Here is a 20776-nt window from a genome sequence, read left to right as displayed (position 1 = left end):
CCTCAAAAGGCTTTGCTGCAGAGTTCAGCCAGCCGTAAGACTCAGAAGAAGAAGAAAAAGAAGGTGAGTTACTGAGCAGTGTGTTTTTATGAAATGAACAAAAATACAAGCTCCAAATGTTCCCACTAACTTGAATCTTATATTTTTATAAAGGCCTCAAAGACCGTTGAGAGTGCAACAGGACAGGCGATGGAGACTGAAGCTGCAGAATAGATTCTCTCTCCAAGACATTCTGACAGACCTCTGATGACCCAAAGAACAGACGTCACGAATCCTTCTGTCCCAGCTGTCTGAGGCACTTGCGGGTGTAGCCGCTGTGAATACCTCTGATTCTAACTGATGTCAGTCTGGGATGATGCTGCTCCTAAATTCTGTCACTCCACCTAAAACACACACACGCGTACGTCCCTAGTAAATCTCACTGTCCTTGAGACAGCCTTATTCTCTTAATAGTGGGCACAGTTCTGCTGCTAGAGAGGATATTTTGTGCAAGGGCATATACTACTGGAACATCTTGACTATTCGACTGATCTTGAGCCTTTGTCCCTTTCTCCACAATAACTGTAGTGAAAGATATGGAAAAATAAAATGAGTTTGACAGAGCGGCCAAGGATGATGAATGCACAATACTGTGTCAGTGTAATTGTGTGGCATTTAGATAACTTCCTTGAAGTCATAAGCCTGAAGCCATGCCTTTTTTGAAATGAGCATTATTTTGTCGTGGGCAGAAATGTTGAACACCCATCTTGAACCCCGGTATCGTGTCACATTCACACACTTTATGATATCATTAGTCATCATTACTGTTCAGTTCAGCATAATTACTGCATTTGTACTGCTCTTGCTTAAGCCTACTAGTCATTGTGTATATTTCTAGGCATCTACTGTAGATTACTCAGCTAACACTTTCTAAAACTGACATTTTAAGTCCTACCAGTTGAGTAATTTAACTAGTAAAAAATAAATGAAATTTTCTTCCTCACTTGTGGATGGTCTAACTTCTGCCAAGGGTTCAGCATTCAGTCTTCTGGTGCCACCACTGAGTCTGACAGTCTGTGTTTACATAAGAATTCCATACCTGTTAAATATATGGATACTTTTGTAAAACAAATCCCACTTTCAGAGACTATTTTTGGAAACATTAAAAAGCCACCTGACATCATTTGTGTGGTTCTGTTTTTGGACTGTGTTTTATTCACATGATTGATGAGTGATAAGTGTGTGTTTGTCATCATTTTGAACATTAATGAATCCCAGTTCTTGAGTTGTTTTACTCTCATTGCATTTCATTCATCAAAATTTGAATTGGGCTTGTGACTGAAAACTAGGCACTAGCCTGGTTGAGAAGACCAGCACTTACATTAAACAAACATCCTTGATATACTATATTTGATATTTTGTACAGAGGGCCTCTGCACCACATCACCCATATAAACCCAAAAGAGTTAAAGTATTTGGATTTTTCAGAATTTATTTATTCAGGTAACTTCATTTACTCTGTTTAAAATTATTTTCCAACATGAGGGGCTACATTCAATATTAAAGCCTTCACCACAATGACAGGAATATAGTTTCAGAGGAGAAATACTGAAGCATTAACATTCAATTTCTTGTTGGCCTAAAAGAAGTAAACTTTAAGCATACAGAGTCTAGAAATACTGGGGTGGGCTTGTTAAATACCTATCATGTATGGCCGGATTACAGAACAGGCCTGCAAGACAGGTCCAGGGTGCCCCGTGCCAGAAACCTGTATGAAGTGCCCGTTACTGTTGTTTGAAAGTGACAGATCCAGCTAAAACAAATTGACTAGAAAAAGATATGCATTGTTTCTAGTTTTGTGACTCTTCAGTCAAGTGTCTGATGTAGAAGAGTTGGGGAGCCTTTTGTTTGTTTGTGCTTAGGCCTATTTTCTCATAATCAGCTCACGTGTTTTTTTTTTTTTTTAAGGCTCCCCTGGTTAAAAACCCAAATACACACACACACACACAGATACATACATACAAAATAGACATAAAAACACTGACATGAATTACTCCAGATCATACAGAACTCAGACGCCAGACTTCTAACCAGAACCGAGAGATGTGACCACATCACAGCTGTTACAGCTTCTTTACACTGGCTCCCTGCAAGCTTTAGAATTTAATTAATCTTACTGATTACTTTTAAGGCTCTTCATGGCCTTTCCCAGTTACATTTATGACCTTACCATAAAAGTACCATATGAGCCAGTAGATAGTTTGAGATCCTCAGGCAGAGGTCTTTTATCTGCTCCAGAGACCCTGCTGAAGTGGCTCACTGAATTGTTTTTATGTTTTATCTCATGATTTTTGTTTATTTTGCTACCCTGTTGTAGCATTATTCTACAAATAATAATAATTATTATTATTATTAATGGTAGGAAATTCTGCAGCAAGATTTTGTATTTTTCCATAAACGGTTTGTATTTTATGAAACGCAATTTCCCGTGTTTCACAGCGGGCCAATCAGGGTGACGTAACAAGTGGTATAAATAGGAGGTCGCACGAATATGACGCTCTTCGTGGAGACGGTTGCTTAGCGGTCGGTAAGTGGAACCTCAGGTGTTTGTAATCAGAATCCAAGTTAATCGTTGTCTTTTTAAATCAATCGAGCTAATCCACAACATTTCCTCCTCTGTTTTCAGCCTTCCCTCTTCGACATGAGAGCTAAGGTTTGTGTTTAAAGCCTGTATGATCTAATATCTGCAGTTTAAAATGGTGCTAACATTTAGCCAGTTAGCATGTCGATGCGCTGTAACAGCACGACCATGAGCCTTACCTTTTGCCAGAAAACTACTTTTCCAAGTGTGGTCTGTTTCAGTTGAGTTTTGGGTATATCTAAGTGTGTTCAGAAATTCCTTAATAAATCTAAATTCAGCTATTTAATGTTGTCCTTTTCCTTCACAGTGGAGAAAGAAGCGCATGCGCAGGTAAGATTGTATAGCGCACGTTTTCGGTGTCTGCATGTCTTCGTTTTTTTTTTTTTTTAAATTTATTTCAGTCTCCTATATTAAACACATGAAGGTGATTTCAAATTTACATAAGACTTGAATATTCTCTCATAGTATATTATAATCTGCAAGAGCTGAAATTAACGCACGAGAAAAATCTTGGTTTTATATAAACCAATATAAAATTATTGGTTAATCTATACCTGTAATGCAAGCTGATTTAAATATAATTAGGAATTGTTATACACTGCTGGGAAGCACTGAAAATGTGATAGCTTAATGAATAACTGGTCATGCTGTCACTGGGTTTCTATTGTACAGTGTGGGGTTAAACTGCCTTTAAATTATTTAAAGTGCTCTTAGAAAGAAATGTGCCTTCATATCATGTTGTGAAGGCTTTTCTGTCTTAACTGGCTCTTTTTGTTATCACTTTTTAGGCTGAAGCGTAAAAGGAGAAAGATGAGGCAGAGGTCCAAGTAAACTGTCCACTGTCCATGGCTGTGACATCAAATGTTGCTACTAACTAGACCAGTGAGCACAGCGTGAGATCCAGGACCACTCCCTTGTGTCAAGTCTGAGGCCAGTGGAGTCCGTATCGACCCGAGGCAGTGGCAGCTGATTGACGCTGGAGATCTGATTCCTGACCTGCTGGATGTCAGTCTTTTCCTCTGGGACTTTCTGGACTCTTTGTTTTAACTCCTCAACTTTGGTCATTTGTTTTTGTTTATACTGTGATTAAAGGTTTTGGTTTAAAAAAAGAACTTTTACAGCTTGTGGTGGTTTTTTTTTTTTTTTTTTTTTTTTTTTTTTTTTTTTTTTTTTTTTTTTTTTTTTCTTTCTTTCTTTCTTTATACAAAGTGATTTGACCTTGTCATTCACTAAGAGGTTCTACGATGGGTCTAGTGGTGATTTTAAAAACAGTTTTAGAAAGTGGTGTATCGGTGTCCTCCAGGTGCACTGTTCAAGTAGCCTGAGCCAAAAGTTTACAATTTTCATGGATGACATTTTGACATGTCACAGTAGGAAAAGCACTGGTGTAAATCACAAAATTGGTGATGGCTGAATTCCCTTTTAGCTGCTTCAGCAACATTTGGTGGCAAGTGCCATATTTAATCGCAGCTTGAATAGAGATTTGAAACTTTAACAATAAAAATGTAACCCAAGTGCTGACAAATACATAATAGTTGTCATGTTTATTCTAGGACCTATACCAGTATGCTTGCTCAACATTTTGAACCTGCTTGGCTTACAGACACATCTGCTCCACTGGGCCCATTCTTACTTGGATAAGCCAGGCAGTTACTTGAGGATTATGTTTTTATTCTGTTCTTGCTTTCAGAGGTCTAGGCCCACCCTTCAGCCAGTCAACATTCGAGGGAAGGACATTGAGGTGGTGCACACTTATAAATACCTAGGTGTGCACCTGAACAGTAAACCGGACTGGTCCCTGAACATGGATGCCATCTATTTGAAGGGGCAGAGCTGGCTCTTTTTCCTCAGGAGGCTCAGGTCCTTTGACGTCTGCAGTGAAATGCTGCACATGTTTTATCATTCAGTGGTGGCTAGTGTACTCTTTTATGCTGCTGTCTGCTGGGGCAGTGTCTGACCTGAAGACAAAGAGGCTGGGTCTGTGCTTGGCAGGAGTCTGGACTCACTCAGGACTGTTGTGGAGAGATGCATGCAATGTAAGATGGAGACCATGTTAGACCATACCAACCATCCTCTCCACAACACTCTGGCAGGACAGAGAAGCAGCTATAGCTGCAGCAAACATCTGATCTCACTGCGCTGCAGAACAGAGAGGTTTAGGAGATCCTTTGTTCCCTTTGCCATCAGGCTGTACAACACCTCAGCCAAAGGAAGTGGACTAATATCTATCTATCTATCTATAACGGGAAGTTGAGGTCAAATTTCTGTTAAAGGATTTCAGATTCTATCCATATCCCATGATTTGAGTGTGTCTGAATGCTGTAACCTTTGCACAGAGCTCACTCAAGACAAGTAGCACACTAATATATCTTGTTTTTACCCTGGAAGGCAGTCTAATAATTCACCCCGTCCTTACCTAAGATCAGTTCCAATCTGGCTGTTGCTGGAAAACATTTGAAGAGGATAGTGTTCATATTGTTCCCTTTTACAATGTAATGTTCTTTTCCATTTGCAGTTATACTCAGAAGCTGTAAAGAGAACTCTGCTGTCAGTATTAGTGGATATTTAATGCATTATACCCCATAAACCACAATACATCCCTATTCAAGGCACAAGTAAGAATTATGGAACAATAAAACAACATGTATTGCTATACAGTATTTTATGAACAGGGGACAAAATGACTCCCAATCTCTGTCTGATCCTGGCAGCGATGTAATAACTTGAATTTATTATAATATTATAAGAAATAAATGATGTGTTCATGCACAGTAACATCATCTCTATCTGAAACTTGAGTTATGGTCCTTTTGTTTATTCAAGTGTCCCGGTGCTGTTGACTTGATTGTGTTCTGGCAGAGCTTCAAGTTCCTGTCTATTAGCACTGATCGTAACTAACTGGAGGACGCCGTCCAGATCAAATAGATGATGATAACTTTAAGGCCATCAAGCAGACACTACCAGCCCTGTCCCGATCACTGAAAGCAGGATGTAGTTTTAGGATTCTGCAACATCCAAATAAACTCACTCCAATTAGCATCTGCTGAGTTTGTAACTGCAGCCACTAAAAATGATCAGTAGATGGTGTAGTTGTGTAGTTTACACAAGACAGAAATGCCCAGCAAACAGATGTTACAGTACCCACAATACCCTCATTGAAACTGCCCAGTGATTGTCTTGATCAATCCACAAAGTCCCAGTGAAAGTATGGTAAGTGGACATTCAACATATAATATGGTATGGTAATTAGAAAATGTAATATCTATTGATTATGGGAATGCTCAACACACACTTTGCAAAGCTATCACTGCATGAACAACTTGTTGTAGCAAACAAACACAATTACACATTATCACACAAAAAACTCGGTGCCTTAAATAGTTTTGCATTGTTGACTGTAAATCCATGTAAATAGGTATTGGCAAAGCCAAACTGACATCTGACTGACACAAGGTCCAGTTTGAACTTTGATCATTCTTGCTACATTACTTGGCCTGTGTTGTATCATTATCCTGTGACTGCTACTTCTGCTTCTCCCAACAGCTGATTTTATTACCGAGGCCATGATGTGGTTATTTATTGAAATTAGTTGGGAAATTAGTGACCTAGGGAAGCACTGGCTGGGTTTGGAGGTATTTTGATGAGCGGTACCTATTTCAATCACACAGACCAGTGAAGCCACAGTTTTCATGATTTAACTGTAGATAATGGAAACTAATCATCTGTAAACATTAGCACATATTACTGAGTGAATAACAGTTTCCGGATGGGAAAAAAAAGGATCTATAATGACTGGTTGACTGTAAGCTGACTGACTACTTTTAAATCAGCAGACAATGCATAAATAAGTTCCATCTCTGTCACATGATATTTGCTTTTAATGTTTAATGTCAAAGTGTTGACAGTAGCTTGTACAACACATGACAGGGCCATGAAGGGGATGCTACTTGTTTTCTTTCTTGCCAGGAAACATCAATATATTCTATGAACACGTCACCAGAGAGGGAATCATTGTAACACCTTTACTTCAATCAACAAAACAGGCATGTGGCTACTGTGGTCAAACTTCAGCACTGAACTGATAACACAGCAATTTTGGTATCAGGCCATAGGATGTTTTCCCTTTCAATAACACATGCTGAATCTGAATTTGAAACCAAAAGTTAACTAATGTCCTGTATAATGGAATAAACCAAAAGAAACACTGAAATTAGCATCTAAAAAAGTCAGGTTATCAATGTCTCTTACAACGGAATTCTGAGATATGATATAATGCCAAGTCATTCAAAAACAACGATATAAAAATACCTAAACTGCCTGTGCATGTAGGCTGCATTATAAGTAGGACAGCTGCTTAATATAAGACAGAAATACCAGAGGTAAGTATCAAAATATAGATAGATATGTATTATAAATATAAACCACATGTCAAAATGCAGTATGTTATAAAGTGAGTTGTATAGTTGTAAGTGTGGGACAATGAAAATATAGGCTACTGTATTTGGTCTCTATTTATACCTTGTGTAAATAACATGGTTATTGTTCCGTGTCTTGCTGCATGTTCTTCATGTATCTGTTTGCACAAAGGTTCATCAAACTTTTCACCCTCTGAGCAAACACAGCTAATTGGCTGTCGCCTGGAAACCGGGGAGCGATTTTAAACCTGCTGTTTCAGTTACCGAGCATAAATTAAACTGTTAAAATGAGAAAACCCTCGTGCCGAAAAACGCACCTGAATGTCAAACTCTACACTACGCTGGGGAAGAAAGTGCTCAGTTTACCTACATTTTAGGGGTACTGCAAACGTTGCTTCAGATGCAACTGGCGCATATGCTGGAGGTGTCACGACTCACTCTGCCGCCTTGACCCTAAACACCACAGTGTCTGATGCAGGCCACCTGTATGTAACTCGATGAAGCGGCACAGCTGAAACACTGTACTGACAGTGAACCTGCAGGTGCTGTCATGCTCTGCTGATGAAGCTGCTGCAGTGGAGATGAGCGCTTGCGCGTGCAGGATTTATTCTGGTTATGTAAAAAAAAAAAAAAAGATAACGGGTTGAGCAAACTGTGAATTGTTATTGCAGTATTTTGGGGGTAGTGGATCCTTCAGTTTACACGGTGATGATGTTACTCTGGATAAAACGTGTCCTCCTGGAGTCCTAAGTTAAAATATACATTAATTGACTCTGCTCCTAAGCTGTAAAACGCTCCGCCTGAGGCAGTGCGTGACGCTACAAGTTAATTCTTGGGTTTAGGTTTCTACAGGACTTAATGCGAAGGAGGGTTTCAAGCAGATCCCGCCCTCACTGGTCTTAGTCTCTGTTTGCCCTGTTCAGAGAGAGGAGCATTACACGCAGATGAAACACGGAATAGCCAATTTTAGTGCCCTGCGGAACTGAGGGGGGAGGACAGCGAAGACGAGCCGTAATCATGATTTAACCGATCCAAACCAGCAGGTTATCGCTGATTTCTCGATGGTTTCTATAATAAATCAGCGGTAAGTCTTCTCTGGCGCTTGCCACTCAGTCACAGTAGCAGAGGAGCAGAAGGCCAGCTCGATCCAGTGAAGTCGAAACGGGAACCTGCGATGCCAACCGCGGATGTAGAGCCGGGCAAGATGGGCAGAGACACGGGGGCTGCAGCACCGGCCTTACCGAACCAGCCCCCCAGTGAACGCGCAGTCGGTGTGCTGTGGTCGTTTGGGAAATGCCTGGGTGCGCTTGTGCCGGTGTACCTGGCCGGTTACTACGGCTTCAGCATCAGCGTTGTGCTGTTCGGTCTGATGATCTACATGGGGTGGAAGCACAGTCGACTGGAGAAAGTGATGAGGCTCAAGTCTGCCATGTACCTGCTGGAGAACGAGAGGGAGTTCACCACTGAAAAGGTTTTCAGAACCAAAAGGGATTTGCCTCCCTGGGTAAGGACTTGTATTCACACTTTTAGCTGGCTCACCGCCCACCATGCTCGTGCTCTGCAGTTTTGTATCACCTGTCACATCTGTCACATCTGCCAAGTTGAACTTGAGCTGCACCTCCATGAATAGCCTGTAACTCACTAGTAGGCACTTATTATTTGTCCAGACGCTCTAAAGTGAACACACACACACACACACACATAAAAAGACACGGAGCTGTATGGCAGCACACAATAAATATGTGCATGAAGGTCCCGTTTGTTCATTGTATTTTCCTCCTGTGTCAGACCAGCCCCATATTTAGACATTCCTTGTGTGCAGTGCCTGGGGAAATAGTCTGAACTGCTGCCACACACAGGAATGTGAAATGAACATGTCAGATGATGAAGTCTTCATAGTGCAAAGGTGTAAAAAATGACACTGACGTTGAGGAGACCTTACATTGAATTGTCAGCAAAATGCACAGCTAAGACTATACAGACAAGATAATTTATCTAACAATGGTAGAGATTCTCTCTTGTGTGTTTCCTCTTCCTGTTTCAATACGCTGCCTGTTTGCCAAAACCTGATGACTCATAAACATCCGTTAGAGCGGAGCAGAGGCAGTGACCAGGACCACCATATCTGGTTAGAGAGAGTAAGAGAGAGGATAAACTGTGCGTGTGTGTGTGTGTGTGTGTGTGTGTGTGTGTGTGTGTGTGTGTGTGTGTGTGTGTGTGTGTAGGGCAGATAGGCCTAATCTGTCATATCAAGTCTCAGTGGTTTAGGGGAAAGGCTGATTTGCAGTTTGTGCTTAATATGTAAACAGAGTAGAACCTTGACTGAACTCTACTGAAGTAAAGAAAAACATTAGGCCCACTAAAAGAAGTATTTTAACTTCTTTTCTCTTCTTCTCTTCATTTTACACTACTCTGTCCTATCTGAGTTCATGCCTGAGCCATATTACTTGTCCACAGGTCAACTTTCCAGATGTGGAAAAAGTGGAGTGGCTGAATAAGGTATGTTTTTTTTCTCCTATCAAACAATGAATGGGTGCAGATGTATATTTTACCATGAGGGATTTATCTTTTTTTTTTTTTTTTTTAATAAAAATCTATTCAGCTTGTGTGATAAATTACTGCTCTGCTTCATTCAGCTGAACTTTTAGCAAAGCAAAATAAACAACAAATTGTTTCTAGATAAGGTGTTCAGGATTCACTCGAGTAGCTCCCAACAGTAGCTACAACACCTCACATTTAATATTAAGATAAAGATTACTTGTGTGGACTTTGAGTGACCTGGCTCCAGCTGCAGCCTCTCCATCAGAGCAGATAATCGAATGGTGTAATTAAGAGGCAGGAAGAGCGGCTCAGATCATATTGCAGTCTTTTTGTCTCTGTCAGTACAGTAACCTCACATCAGCACAGGGCAAGTGTGGATGTGAATACTAATAAGACAAAGCGCCTTTCTGGAGGGAAAAATGCAATGAAGTCTGTGACAGAAGCCCAGATTGTAGGATGGAAATTTGCTGGGCCCATCTTTCGCCAGCCCACGTCTCTCCTTCAGGCTTCCCGACATGTGATCCAGCTGCCCACGCTTACCCTTCTCTCTCGCAGCTGTAAACAAACATACATCAGCCTCGAAATGTTCTCACCATGTATTATATTCAACAACTTAAAGAAACAAGTACATGCAGAGAAAAGGAGCTGATAATGACTGTGAGTAATGGATGTGAAGAAAGCCCCAGGGGAGCTCCATTTTATAGGATGCATTGTTACTACCTGCATTTCTATAACTGTCTGTGTCATAAATAATGTATAGGACACCTACCTGCCTGTAGCTGCAGTTTATTAGTATCACTAGTCGCATGCTGACAGGACTTGATACACCTCACACCTCACACTGAAGCTAACTCCAGTGTGTGGCAGTGTGGAGTGATAACACTGACACACTTATCTAATGCTTTATTCTACAGATCCATAATTTCAGAATTATTTCCTAAAAAAAACAAACAAAAAAAACAATTTCCTGGATTTATTAGAATTTTTTAAAAAGAAATGTTCCATTTAAATGTAGATAAATATTTATTCATTAATAATTTCTTATTGTAAACTTTATTCTCCAATGATGAATTATATTCTTTCCTTTAGACAAATGTCACTTGGTTGCATGTTCAGCTGACCTGCTGTGCAGTGAAACACTCTCTAGGTTACAGGAGCAATTAAAAGGATTATTAATTGGAATTGTCTTTATTTTCCATTTTATTAGTGCCAAGTTCATTGTTCTTTCTAGGACATTTCATAGGAACTTATGGACCCGTGAAGTAAAGCACTGATGATAAATTTTTCTTTTTAATTGTACTTCAGAATGATGCTCTCCCAGATGAATAATAACTGGAGGGTACTCGACTAATTTATTTAAAAACTATCCTTGCTGAATTATTGATGGTTGAGCGACTTCAATACAATTTGGATTCCAGCCTTTCTCAGATGGGCTTTTGTAAAAACTTCTACAAAAAGCCACAAGGCAAACAGTGTGTGGCTATGGCTTTGTGAAGCAGGTGTTTGTCTATTGTGAGTTAATCTTTCTTTGTTATTTTCTGTCATGTTCTGGTAAATATTTCTTTATTCACAGGAAGCCCTTTGCTATGAATACACTTTTACACAAATTATAACTCATTGTTACTCAGAGAATTACATTATATGGATGTAAACGTGAACTACATTTGATTACATTAACCAATTTATGATGATCATATATACCTTGTATGTAAATGAAGCATTGGCTCGTGGCTTTACTGTTTCTAAAACCTTAACAGGAAAATAATGAATGGCCATATGTTCTGTCATGTAGATCCTGCAGCAGGCTTGGCCCTTTGTCGGCCAGTATCTGGAGAAGTTGTTGGTAGAAACCATTGCTCCCGCCATCCGTGCTTCCAGTATTCACCTGCAGACTCTCAGCTTCACCAAGGTCAACATAGGAGATAAGGTATTTGTCTGTCATAAAAGTAACCGTTTATCCTGTAAATGTCCCATGACTGAGAAACTACAGTGAAGCACGGGTTATTGATGTTGGTAATATGTATCTAAGTCTGGTAATGCGGGACTAGTCTCACTATTCTCTTCATTACAAGCATAAAGAGGATGCATTCATGACAGGGACTGATGATCTTCATGTGAATCTTTTCTAATGTGATTTCATAAAGTCTCTTCCAGTCTTGTTTGCTTTGTTTAACAGCAGCTGCTTCGTTCACAGGCTTTGAAGGTGTCAGGTGTAAAGGCTCACACAGAGAACGATAAGAGACAAGTTATGTTGGATTTATACCTGAGGTAATGCATCACAACTTTTAGTGCCTCATTTTATACTGTTGCTTGTGTATTGTGAGTCTTTCACAAGGGCTTGTCCTTATCTGTCACAGCAGATCATTGTTTACTTAGCACAGGAAAGAAATCAGCTTTATCACAGTTCATATCAACTGCTTCACTTGGTTAAATGTGCATCTGTCACTGCTCCTCTATTGCAGCTACGCTGGTGACGTCGAAGTCAATGTTGAAATCAAAAAGTACTTCTGCAAAGCCGGAGTGAAAGGAATCCAGGTAGAAGAATAATTATTAAGATATTCGTACATTATTGCAGTTGAGTGGCCTGAAAACATATTTTTAATTAAAGATTTCTCTTTGTAGCTCCACGGGAAGCTGCGCGTGATCCTCGAGCCTTTGATCGGAGATGTGCCGCTGGTTGGAGCCATCACAATGTTCTTCATCCGCAGGCCTGTGAGTGTTTTCTGTCTCTCACTGCATTGTTATCTAAAGGCCTACACTTCTTCACATGCCATTACTTGCATCTGTATCATATGTTCCATATGTGTAGAAACTGGACATCAACTGGACTGGGCTTACCAACCTGCTGGATATCCCTGGCCTGAAGTGAGTTGATATGATAGAGCTGTTGTGTCCAACTGTTTTTTTTTTTTTTTAATGAAGGGTGCCAGTTGTAGGGGCTGTTTTTGTGTGCACTTTGGCTTCTACACTTTTTGGACCTGATGTAACTGATATAACAGAGAATGTATTATTTATTCAGCAACTAGACACAGAGAGGCTTTTCCTTTAATTAAAAGGAGTTGCAAGACAAACTGAGACAGACAACAGTGTTTAAAAGTCTGTCTGTTCAGTGGCAGATCTGTGTGGTCACATCCTTAAAGGATAAGGGTGGCAATATGCTTCATTTTTGCTGTTGTCCACAAATCCTATGAAAAGCCAAAAACCAACAATGACTTGATCCTATTAACAAGTATTGCCCGCGGAGCCAACGCCTGATATAGCTTATTCCTCAGTGCCATAGACCTTCAGTGTTGTCCAGAGGCAGTTAAAAACATGTGAGCAGTGGGTCTCACTGTTGCACTGACATGTCTCTTCATTACCACTAACATGGGAACTGTAGTTTATTTTAAGTTAAAGGGATAGTTCGGGTTATTTGACGAGTGGTTGTGCGGGTTATTTGTATAGAGTCAATGTATTACCTGAAGTAGATTCGGATCCGCACCCTCCCAGTTTAGAGAAGCAGCCGGGAGTATTGGCACAGAAACTGAGTGATGTGCTGCCAAATGCACACTCAAAAAAGCTAATATTAGTTTAAGTGTATTTTGTATATTTTCACAGCTTTATCTTGCTGTCAAACAGCCCTTTCCTTTGGAACTACATTTTCTACTACTCAACTGTTGAACTACCATATTACTACTCACAAACGCACACTGTCTTACGCTGCAGATCAGCTGTTTGAGTCAGAAAGAGCTAAGCGTAGGTACGCATCACATCACTCAGTTTTGGTGCCGGTCCTCCCGGCTGCTTCTCTAAACTGAAAAGGGCACTGATCAGACTCTACTGCAGGTAATACACTGACTATGTATAAGTGCCTCACACAACCCCAGTTCAAATAACCCGAACTTTAATCACTTTAATCCCACATGGACCGCCCTATTGGTAAAAACTCAATAGAGGAGGAAATTCATCTGAAAATAGCCTCCACCAAATGCACTATTTCCTCTAATTACAGCAACGTTTACTGAACACCGCATTTCCCAGCATTTTTAGACAATTACTCACTCTTTTTGTAATGAAACTATGTATTTGTGACCTTTTTTTTTTGCTTCTTCAGTAGAAACAAAGGAGCTTGGGGCTCAGTATCATAGACAGAGTAGGGAGGTCTATGGGTAGTCTATGGTAACACCTTGTTGGTTTTGTTCTTTTCATTTGATTTATTGACAATAAGAAAAATATTGAACGATACCAATCTTATCCTTTAAGTTGTTAGAACTAAAGCTGTGCTGGTGTTCTTGTATTCAACAAGTAATACTATGACTCCATACATTTATATTCAGGTAGTTTTTATTCAGGTCCATTATGTAAGATCAGAATATGGACAATGTAGAATCAACTGCAGCACATTTAAACAGAATATGAAGATAAACTAATGGTCTGACGAAAGGGAATAATCCAACTCTATTTACAGTGATATTCAGTGTAATTGTGTGTTGGCTGATTCTATACTGTGTGTGTTGTGATCTTTATATAATGTACTTAAAGCATTGTCCGAGGCCAGTTTGCTGCTGACACATCAGCCCCCTCTGGCAATACTTTCAGTGATAGTGTCATAATGTTTGAATTGTGCTCCTCCTCTCAATTAGCCAACATGATTTCACAGAAGACTGCCCTGTACAGCCAGTGGGTGCTTCCTGTTGGTTGTGTTAGTGTGAACCTTGACATCATGTTATTAATGCATGTCAGTGGTAGTGTATAGTTTTTTTTGTCTGTCTGTGTGTCCCTCCCTTGTGTGTCCCCATCATCGTCCTTGCATTCATTTGCAGTGCCATATCGGACACTATGATAATGGATGCAATAGCCTCCCACCTGGTGCTCCCCAATCGTCTCACTATCCCCCTGGTGGCCGACCTGCACATTGCGCAGCTCCGCTCCCCTCTCCCAAGGGTAACTGTTTCTATAATAAATGGCCTGGAGAAACACGGGCCCACACAGACTGAAGCAGTTCTGTCTGAGAACGTTAGCTGCAAGCAAACACATAGCCTGAAAATCATACAGCAAATTCACATTGTGAATGAAAAGCCATGTTTTGTGAAGATACATTTTGATTTTCTCTGTGCTCGCTTGTGTTTTCCTGCATGTGTACTCCCGGCACATGCACAGGGAGTTGTGCGTATCCATCTGCTGGAGGCTGAGGACCTGACCGCTAAGGATACAGTAATCAAAGGCTTGATTGACGGGAAATCGGACCCATATGCCGTTCTGCGTGTAGGAACCCAGATCTTCACCTCTCATCACGTAGACAGCAACCTGCACCCACAGTGGAGGGAGATGTATGAGGTGAGAGGGGCTGGGAGGGAGGAAAATAAAGCCAAAACTGAGCTCAAAACCAAAGAAGAGATATGTGGCTTTATCTTGATATTCAAGTGTTGCACTTCCCACCAGTTTGTGTGTTTAAACTTATAGCTTGGTGTTGGTGTCCTTGCTTTGATAGGGATGGCACTAAGTCTTTGGTAGTAAATACATCAGCAGCACTTCAGAGATAAACAGTTTTGTGGCGATTTTATCTACTCCTCTCGAAACAGGAAGCTGCTGTTTCTGAGATAAGGAGTTCTTGCAAAAATTGCTTTCTCAGGGTCACATTTCTGTTTTCCTGTGCTTTGTGAAATTCGAGCCGAACACTGAATAGATATTAAAATAAAAGTAGTAAAGTTCTTGCCATCGTGATTCTGTTTGCATGCCCTTACATTATTGTGTCGTGTGTGGCTGTATCTATATTTGTATTTTTGTTGTGTGTATTTGTGTATTTGTCCATTTATGTGTGTGTATGTGTGTCAGGTGATTGTCCATGAAGTACCTGGTCAGGAGTTGGAAGTGGAAGTATTTGACAAAGACCCAGACCAGGATGACTTCCTGGGGAGGTAGCTTATTCATTCTCACTCATTTACTCTGTCTCTATGTGCTTTTCATCTCATTTCCATCTCTGCTCTTCACACATTGGGCCATGATTCTGTTGAAATGAACGAAATGAATCTCTTTGATTCATGGCTTCATTGATTCTCCCCCTACCTCTCTCCATCTCTCTCTCTTTCAGGGTCAAGGTGGATCTTGATATTGTAAAGAAGGCCAGAGTTGTGGATGATGTAAGTAGTAACGCTAAAGTTGAACCAAGATCCCGTATTTTTACCTTTTATATTTAGTGTCTCTCTTTGATCAAATAACAAACATCAAACATGAGAACACAGTATTATATTGTTTAGCCCAGGAAAATATCTGAGTGAGACTGCAGTAATCCTGTTAGCATGTGACACTACAGATCCCATGAGCTTCCTCGTGATCTGCTCTGATCTCATCACCTTCAATACTGGCATCCTGCTCAAAGAAATCGGCCAGACGAGAAAAATGTGTGTTTTATTTTATGAGCCCTCTGTTTTTGTAAACAGTGGTTCAACCTGAGGGACGTTTCAACCGGCAGTGTTCACCTCCGGCTGGAGTGGCTCTCTCTGCTGTCCTCTGCTGACAGACTGAGTGAGGTGAGTCTGCACCTAACTCACCTCCTGCTACTCAATAGATCTTCTTTGGGTAGCGGTGTGGACAAATTGATGTGCTTATAATCATCAGAACATTATTTTTGTTCATTATTGATTTATTTTTATAGTATTTTTCCTTTTATTTGATAGTATGACAGTGTAGAGAGACAGGAAACACAAGAAAAGGGGGCGATAACAAGCAAGGTTCTGGACTGGAATCAGATTTGCCATTGTGGTTACAAGATTAGTTTCTTAAACCGCTTATTTACTAGAACTTCATCTGCCCTAATGTTTATTTCAAAAATCACAAAAATATAAAGTTAAACTATTTTACAGTTGAGCCAAATGTATTTATATTATTACATAATTGTTGTTATTACTATTATTAAAATTTAACCTTTATTTAACCAAAAAATCCTGATTAATATTAAAAATTTCTTTTTCATGAGAGCAGCAAGATATGCAGCAATAAACATGAGGCACAGACTGATCTGTCACAAAGTCAGAATGAAACAAATATATATCTTTAATCAGAAATAAATTGCCACTAAGAATCATATGAAAGATAACATGCCAAAAATAACCTAAACTGGCCCCTTTGGGTTTGTGTGGAAGGTTTTAGCAATTATCTGTTTGTACTGTCTGATGTATCGTATTATCTTTAATATATTTTATATTTAAGTTTGTGTGTATTATGTGTTTAAGAAGTTCATCTTGGGAACTAAGTTAAGTGGTAGGTTGTAACAGCATCTAAATAAATAAGACCAATGTAAAACTGTCAAACATTAAATCAATAACACATTGTTCATCAACTTATACAAATAGTAAAATTGTTGGTAGCCACTATCAGGCTTTTAAAGATCCAGAACATTTTCTCCACATGTTCTTCACCTCCATCTGTTGTTCTTCTACCAGGTGATCCAGAAGAACCAGAACCTGACCAGTAAGACAGCTGATCCCCCATCTGCCGCCATCTTAGCCATCTATCTTGATCAAGCTTACGAACTGCCTGTAAGATTACAACTATTTAAGATGCTGCCATGTGGTGTGCCTTAAAGTTTCATTTGTTACCCACATGTATGTATTTAATGTGTTGTAGATGAGGAAAGGCAATAAAGATCCGAGCCCAATGGTGCAGATTTCCATTCAGGATACGACTAAAGAGAGCAAGGTAAGAATAAAACTTTAACTATAAATTAGTATGTTAATAAACCAAACTGAACATAATGAATGTTTTTCGCCTTTCCTCTTCAGACTTGTTACGGGACCAACAGCCCTGTGTGGGAGGATGCTTTTACCTTCTTCATTCAGGATCCTCGCAAACAAGACATTGACATTCAAGTAAGTCATCACACGAGTAATGATTAAATGCACCAATTAAGCTTGGTAGGTTTATTACATACATTTACTCCCAAGGTGTTGGGGTGATTAGTACAGTAAATACTCAGTTTTCAGTTTTTCCTCTTATTCTGTGTGATTACTCTGTAAACTGTACTCTCCTTTTTTTAACGCACTTATGGCCCTTTTCCCTTTATTTTTGCTTTTCCAGCTGGTTTTCATTCTAACTGCATGTCTTCCTTTCCTGTTTTTTTTTTTTTTTTCAATCAGGTCAAGGATGACGACCGTGCTCTGTCCCTAGGCAGTCTCACCATCCCTCTGACCCGTATTCTGGCGACCCCTGAACTCACCATGGACCAGTGGTTCCATCTGGAGGATTCTGGTTCAGCCAGCCGCATCTACGTCAAAATTGTGCTTAGGGTTGGTATTGCACTGATGGACTTGGACATGTGTTGGCCACTGGAGTAAATAAGTAAGATGTGGATTCAAGCCCTGTTCCTGGAAATAACCAGTGTCTGTGTGGAAGACTTTGAAATCCTAACAGCACCCGAAGGACAGCTTTGGCCTCATGAAGCTATCATCTGGCCCTAAACTTACCATTTGTGTGTTTGTCAGCCGTTGACATCAAATCCTTGTGGACATAACACATAGAGAATAAAGAACTTACAGTTGTAGTGTAGCACATGTACACACAAATCTGCATCACTAGACTTAAGATAATGATCTTCAATACATGAATTTTTAATCAGTAACTACTCCCAATGACATGCCTGAACTTAACCCTAACACACAAATCGAAACTTAAACGGCACTTTCCTTTGGCACTACATTTTTCAACCGCTGAACTACCATATTGCCACACAGAATCAGAATCAGAATCAGAAAGTGGCGTAATACAGTGCACTCTGCAGGTGCGCTTGTGCGTAGGAATACGGTAGTTCAGTGGTTAAAAAAATGTATGTCAACCCCATGTCTAAAAACCCGAACTATCCCTTTAAAGTAGACTGTCCGCATGTCTTCTGTCTGCCTCATCTTTCTGTTCTTCAGAGAACATGTGGTCCTCGTAAGTACAGAAAAATGCTCACACAGAAACCTGTAGTTTCTCTTCCTTGTCAATCCTGAAGTGAAGAAGCTTATTCTTATTACCAGAAATCAAATAAATGTTATTCGGTCATTTACTGCTTGATATCTGCTCACCATAACCTCTTATTTGCCTCCTGCTCCTTGCTAGGTTTTGTGGCTAAGTGATGATGCCACTCCTACAACTCCGTCTCCTCGCCCTTCATCCTCTGGATCCGGGATGGGTCAGGGGGGAATCACATCAGAAGTGAACCCCATGGGGCCCGGTGGGTTAGCTAAACCTCAGCCAGCACGACCGCAGCACACCACACCCGACCCGGAGTTTGCAACTGAGGTGAACAATTGTTTACCTAGAGTCGAACAGCAGCAGACACAGCTCAGTCTCTCAAACATGCACTGTTGTAACATTCCCCCGTCCTTGCTCTGCTCACAGGGAGTGCTGCGTATTCATCTGTTAGAGGCCCAAAACCTGATAGCCAAGGACAACTTCATGGGGGGCATGGTGAAGGGGAAGAGTGACCCCTATGTCAAGATCCGTGTGGCTGGTATCACCTTCCGCAGCCACACTATCAAAGAGAACCTCAATCCCATCTGGAATGAGCTCTATGAGGTTTTACCATTGTTTAATGCTCGAGTGATCCAGTCTTTTCTGATGAAATTATTAGGTCTTAGATTAAATTTAACATATTTTTTCTATGATTTAGGTGATTTTGACGCAGCTTCCTGGTCAGGAGATCCAGTTTGAGTTGTTTGACAAGGACATCGATCAGGACGACTTCCTCGGAAGGTGCGTCCTGGTATTATTATTATTATTATTATTATTATTATTATTATACAACTTGTGGCTCTAGTAACTAAAGGAAAAGCTGTCAGTGAAAAGGAGGATAAAGTACAAAGTATTGATTGAGTCCTGTCCTTACAGGTTCAAGCTTAGCCTACGAGATATCATCAGCGCACAATTCATCGATACGGTGCGTGACTCAGAGTTGAAAAGATTTCATTATGTAATTTAACATATAATATTGAAATTTAACATTTCTGTGTCAACCTTGTTACAGTGGTACACTCTAAATGATGTGAAGTCAGGCCGAGTTCACCTGGTGTTGGAGTGGCTGGCCAGAGTGTCCGACCTGCCCAGACTGGAGCAGGTTAGAAACTTTATTTATTTTTTTACATATTTCAAGGTCGTAGACAATTGGTCAACAATTTGCAACAAAGAATAATAATAAACTGAGTCATAATAAAGAATATATGAGCAAATACTTGCAAAGAAATGAATCACATAAAAATACAGTCATAACAATTGAAATGCATAATAAGAAAAGTAAAACTTAGTAACTAGAACCAGAACCATAAGACATACTCTACGTCTCCAGATTGCTTTGCCGCTGGACCATGTCGCTATATATGTACATATGCTTGTGCTCTGAGAGCGTGAAATATTTGGCCTCCATGTTTTTACAGGGTCGAATGTGGGCCACCATATATGTATATATGTGTGCATAAATAAATGCATATATATAAACATGTAAACAGTGAAAGTCTTGATTACCCATGACTATTTTTTTTAAATCATCATTATGTTTTACTGGCAGGAATGGGCATCCGCACTATTTTAAACTGTAAGTGCTGCAGGCAGAAAGGCCATTACAAGATAGTGCCAAAAGATAGAATTACCAAATCCATCATTTGTCTAATATGAATTCTTTCGTACATACCGAAGCCTTAATACAAGAAAAAAAGAAAAGAAAAACTGAACAAAGCTTTTCAACAATTTTAATGTTTTTGAAGATCATTGCATTTAAAAACATTATCTCCTGTTATGCAAATGATTTGTCGGCCCACTTGCAATACCTTTGCGGCCCAACAGTGGGCCCCGGCCCACAGGTTGGGAACCACTGATGCATGTGTGTGTGTGTGTGTGTGTGTGTGTGTGTGTGAAATGAAATTCCCACTTTGTGTTTCCACTGACTGTTTTTTTCAGAAGAGGGATACTTTCCTGTGAAGCTTTATTTGTGGCTGAGATATAATAACAGTAGTGATACGTACTTGGTTTGTCTAACCTCACATTAACTTCAGCTGAACTTTAAAATGCATTTTTGCACAGAACGAGTATTGTGGATTTTACCCCTCATCTTTTGAAGTGCAGTTGTGCTAGGAGGACTGCTTCACAGGAGGAATGACAACAGCAAGCTTAAAAATACCAAAAACCTATCCTTTAAATGTGAGCGGTCAGTACCCTTGTTTTGGTGCAGTGTTGTTTGGTTGCTATGGCA

The 20776-nt window shown here is 40.1% G+C and overlaps 2 protein-coding genes and 1 long non-coding RNA gene across 3 annotated transcripts in view; all 3 read left to right on the top strand.

Moving 5' to 3' along the window:
* The window catches only part of pa2g4b (proliferation-associated 2G4, b), a 5924-nt gene extending 4762 nt beyond the window's left edge, over positions 1-1162 (top strand). Inside the window, exons 12-13 of the mRNA XM_023425262.1 lie at positions 10-63; positions 154-1162. Of these exons, the coding sequence (XP_023281030.1) occupies positions 10-63; positions 154-213 (114 nt within the window). The 3' untranslated portion in view covers positions 214-1162. The remainder of the gene's footprint in view (positions 1-9; positions 64-153) is intronic.
* A 1345-nt stretch (positions 1163-2507) lies between these two features.
* LOC111669030 (uncharacterized) lies at positions 2508-3732 on the top strand. The gene is made up of 4 exons (XR_002761762.2): positions 2508-2566; positions 2666-2692; positions 2928-2950; positions 3409-3732. It is a non-coding gene; the product is annotated as an uncharacterized LOC111669030 (long non-coding RNA).
* Positions 3733-7925: 4193 nt separating this feature from the next.
* Positions 7926-20776, top strand: part of esyt1a (extended synaptotagmin-like protein 1a) — a 17587-nt gene continuing 4736 nt past the window's right edge. Inside the window, exons 1-21 of the mRNA XM_023425249.2 lie at positions 7926-8539; positions 9493-9534; positions 11369-11503; positions 11771-11844; positions 12039-12111; positions 12199-12288; positions 12386-12441; positions 14379-14499; positions 14716-14892; positions 15391-15473; positions 15647-15695; positions 15996-16085; positions 16998-17093; positions 17182-17253; positions 17337-17423; positions 17691-17840; positions 18652-18834; positions 18934-19110; positions 19205-19287; positions 19423-19471; positions 19559-19648. Coding sequence (XP_023281017.1) covers positions 8210-8539; positions 9493-9534; positions 11369-11503; positions 11771-11844; positions 12039-12111; positions 12199-12288; positions 12386-12441; positions 14379-14499; positions 14716-14892; positions 15391-15473; positions 15647-15695; positions 15996-16085; positions 16998-17093; positions 17182-17253; positions 17337-17423; positions 17691-17840; positions 18652-18834; positions 18934-19110; positions 19205-19287; positions 19423-19471; positions 19559-19648 — 2307 coding nt within the window. The 5' untranslated portion in view covers positions 7926-8209. The remainder of the gene's footprint in view (positions 8540-9492; positions 9535-11368; positions 11504-11770; positions 11845-12038; positions 12112-12198; positions 12289-12385; positions 12442-14378; positions 14500-14715; positions 14893-15390; positions 15474-15646; positions 15696-15995; positions 16086-16997; positions 17094-17181; positions 17254-17336; positions 17424-17690; positions 17841-18651; positions 18835-18933; positions 19111-19204; positions 19288-19422; positions 19472-19558; positions 19649-20776) is intronic.

This window comes from Seriola lalandi, unplaced genomic scaffold (assembly GCF_002814215.2).
Source record: "Seriola lalandi dorsalis isolate HSWRI2012SDOR001 ecotype SW California unplaced genomic scaffold, Sedor1 jcf7180002054767, whole genome shotgun sequence".
Classification (NCBI taxonomy): domain Eukaryota; kingdom Metazoa; phylum Chordata; class Actinopteri; order Carangiformes; family Carangidae; genus Seriola; species Seriola lalandi.
This window is presented reverse-complemented; position numbering and strand designations above follow the sequence as displayed.